The 2,761-nt window shown below is 49.6% G+C and overlaps 1 protein-coding gene across 1 annotated transcript in view; it reads right to left on the minus strand.

Moving 5' to 3' along the window:
- Positions 1–2,043: 2,043 nt before the first annotated feature.
- The window catches only part of LOC113481666 (homeobox protein vex1-like), a 1,096-nt gene continuing 378 nt past the window's right edge, over positions 2,044–2,761 (minus strand). Inside the window, 2 exon segments of the mRNA XM_026851493.1 lie at positions 2,044–2,422; positions 2,631–2,754. Of these exon segments, the coding sequence (XP_026707294.1) occupies positions 2,111–2,422; positions 2,631–2,754 (436 nt within the window). The 3' untranslated portion in view covers positions 2,044–2,110.

A 2,761-nucleotide genomic window follows, 5' to 3' on the forward strand; every position in this document is an offset into this window, starting at 1 on the left:
CGACACTACACCTTGTCCCCACAGCCCCAATCGCCTCTGCCTTGCCCTGAACCTGTGCACTGAGGGGGGGCCGCTCCAGCCCCGCACAAACCCTGTTCCCGCGGGAGCAGCTCCCTTCCGCGAGCGGGAGCACTTTGTTCTCCCCCTCTCCTCCCCAGCCTTTTCATCTCTCTCCTTCCCCCCTTCCCCCGGGGCCCAGCTGCGGTGGTGCCGGTCCTCCCTTCCCTTTCACCCTCCTCCCATTTGGTCAGGGCGCTCCCGCAGCGCTGCGGGCAGCCCCGGCCGGTCCCCTCATGCGGGGTGGGGGGGTGGGTGCTGCTCCCCCCCCTCGCCCCATACCGCGGGCTCTGGCTTCTAACAGCACGAAGAGCTTGTACTATTCCTTTTGTATTGGGCAAGCAAGCATTTGGAGGAAAGGTGGTGTTCTCTGTGACCATGCAAGATTATAAGGGGATCACCCAACCCCTGAAACACTCCCCTTGAAAACGGGGTAGCCAAATCGAGTCTCACTCTTAAGACCTTTTCCTTTTTTTGGGGGTAAACTGTATATTTATTGGCCTTGACTGTTTTGTTATTTCAAAAATGTCACTGCTTTAGAGCAGAGAAAGTATTCATTACAGAGCTTTCTGAAAACCTCCTAGTTCCCTAATGACATTTGAAAGTCAGAGAGAATTGGGTTTTGTTTTGTTTTAAATTCGAATCAGTATAACTGGTCAGTAATACCTGTCTTTGAGAAATAAGCCTCCCTTCAAAAGGAGTTTAAATATCATGTCAACAAATTTCCTATCCCAAACCTCATCATATTCCTGAGATTTCAGCAAGATTGATAGCACCTGAGCCCATACCTCAAAAGCTAGAAAAATACAGCATGGATTACAAAATAATTGAGGTTTCCAAATGTGACAACTACTCAGAAAACCAAAGGCCACAGCCTTCAGGGGCACATAATGTTGGTTTTTACCAGGCAAGTGTACTCAAGTGGCAGACTGGCCCTGTATACAAAAGAAAATAGGTGTGTTCAAGGATGACAGACAGAGCACCTTCAGACCATTCATTAAATGAGTCCAGATTACAAATGTTCTGGAAATCTTCTAATAATCTCCGAGATCAACTCTGAAGTGATGTAAATTTTTATTGTTCTTTTCATGTGAGTTGACAATTGACTTTGGAAAATTTATGACAATTTACATCTGTCAAGGATCATTTCTCAGCGCCTTTTCTCTATCCTGAAATCAGGCCATTTTGATTTTATGTGTTCTAGAGCATTATTCAAATTTTAAAAGCGCATAGCACAACGGTAACAAACTTTACTGCAACTTGGGGAAAACCAGCTTTGGAATGTTACATTTCTTTTGATCATCATCCTCATATCCCATTAGGTGCATGTGAGATGCCAAGATACCATTGTGTGATAAGGAATTTCAAGGCTACATCTTTCCAAGATCTGTTTAGACAAGCCCTTACTAATCTACTGAGGCAGCACAAGAAAGTGTGACGATATACTTACATATTTATTTAGAAAGTAACTTTTTACATCTTAAAACCATATGCAGTTATTTAAAGGGCTCCAACAGAAAACATCTGTCCCACTACTATAGCAAGCCCAGTATTAGTAACAGGTCTATCCACTTATTTGGTTAAAAGCGCAGTCTCATCAGAGGACGTGCCACCTAGGAAGTAGCTGGAGTGGTTGGACACCTGCTTTTAGAGAACAGAGGGAAATTCATGCTTTTTTGCACTCACTCCCAGTAAATTGAAGGTGGCCGGAACAGATCTAGAGAACAAGGAGTCAATACTTCCTCTAATGAAGAGAAGCACTCTTTTAGGGCAGGATAAATAAAGCTACAATCCTTGTGGAGGGAATCAACATGAAAGCTGGAAAAAGTTTAGGTTTATTAAAAGATTCCATTTATATTAGTGTTTGTTCCACTGTTTCTATTTTACACAGTTGCCTATAAATGCAAGGGCCTGAAGTCCATGATTCAGATTGTGCAGTATGTCTCTGTGAAATATTTTGCTCAGTGCTGCATCATAACTCCACCAGGCAGTTACAGAAGAGGGCAGCTATCAGTAGTGCAAATCCTCCTTGGTCATAGTCCATATCAGAGGGTCAGACACCCAGCAGGAAAGCTCTGGGATCCCTGTACCCCACAAAGCAGGGTGCTGCCCAAAAGCCCACAGGCTGTGCTCTGCAGGCGCTGCTGAGGTCCAGGGTGGGTGCTGGCAGCGTTGCCAAGGTGAAGCCCCCAGAAGCAGCCCCTTGCTGGGGCAGAGGTGCTGGCTGGGCCACGTACGTGAGTGGCAAGGGCACAACGCTGCTCTGAGGTCCGTAAGGGAGAGGGGAGCTGCAAAAAGGCTCCGGCCTCAGCTCCTGTAGCTGCCGCTTGAGCTTCATCCGGCGGTTCTGAAACCAGGTTTTGATCTGGGGGAAAGGGGAGGAGGGAGGGAGGAGAGGTGAGGTCGCCGCGGTACCCAGCCGATGCCCCAGCCATGCCCATGCCCCATCCCGTTCCCATGCCCACGTTCCAGCCATGCCTATGCCCGTGCCCTGAGCCGTTCCCATGCCCATGCCCCGGCCGTTCCCACTCGTGCCCGTTCCCACTCGTGCCCGCTCCCACGGCCCGGCGCACCTGCACCTCCGAGAGCCGCATCCTGCCGGCCAGCTGGCGGCGCTCGGCCGCCCCCAGGTAGCGCTGCCGCTGGAAGGAGCTCTCCAGGGTGCTGATCTGCTCCGCGCTGAAGGCCGTGCGCAGCCGCCGCC

This window comes from Athene cunicularia, assembly GCF_003259725.1.
Source record: "Athene cunicularia isolate RWA chromosome 6 unlocalized genomic scaffold, athCun1 chr6_part1, whole genome shotgun sequence".
Classification (NCBI taxonomy): Eukaryota; Metazoa; Chordata; class Aves; order Strigiformes; family Strigidae; genus Athene; species Athene cunicularia.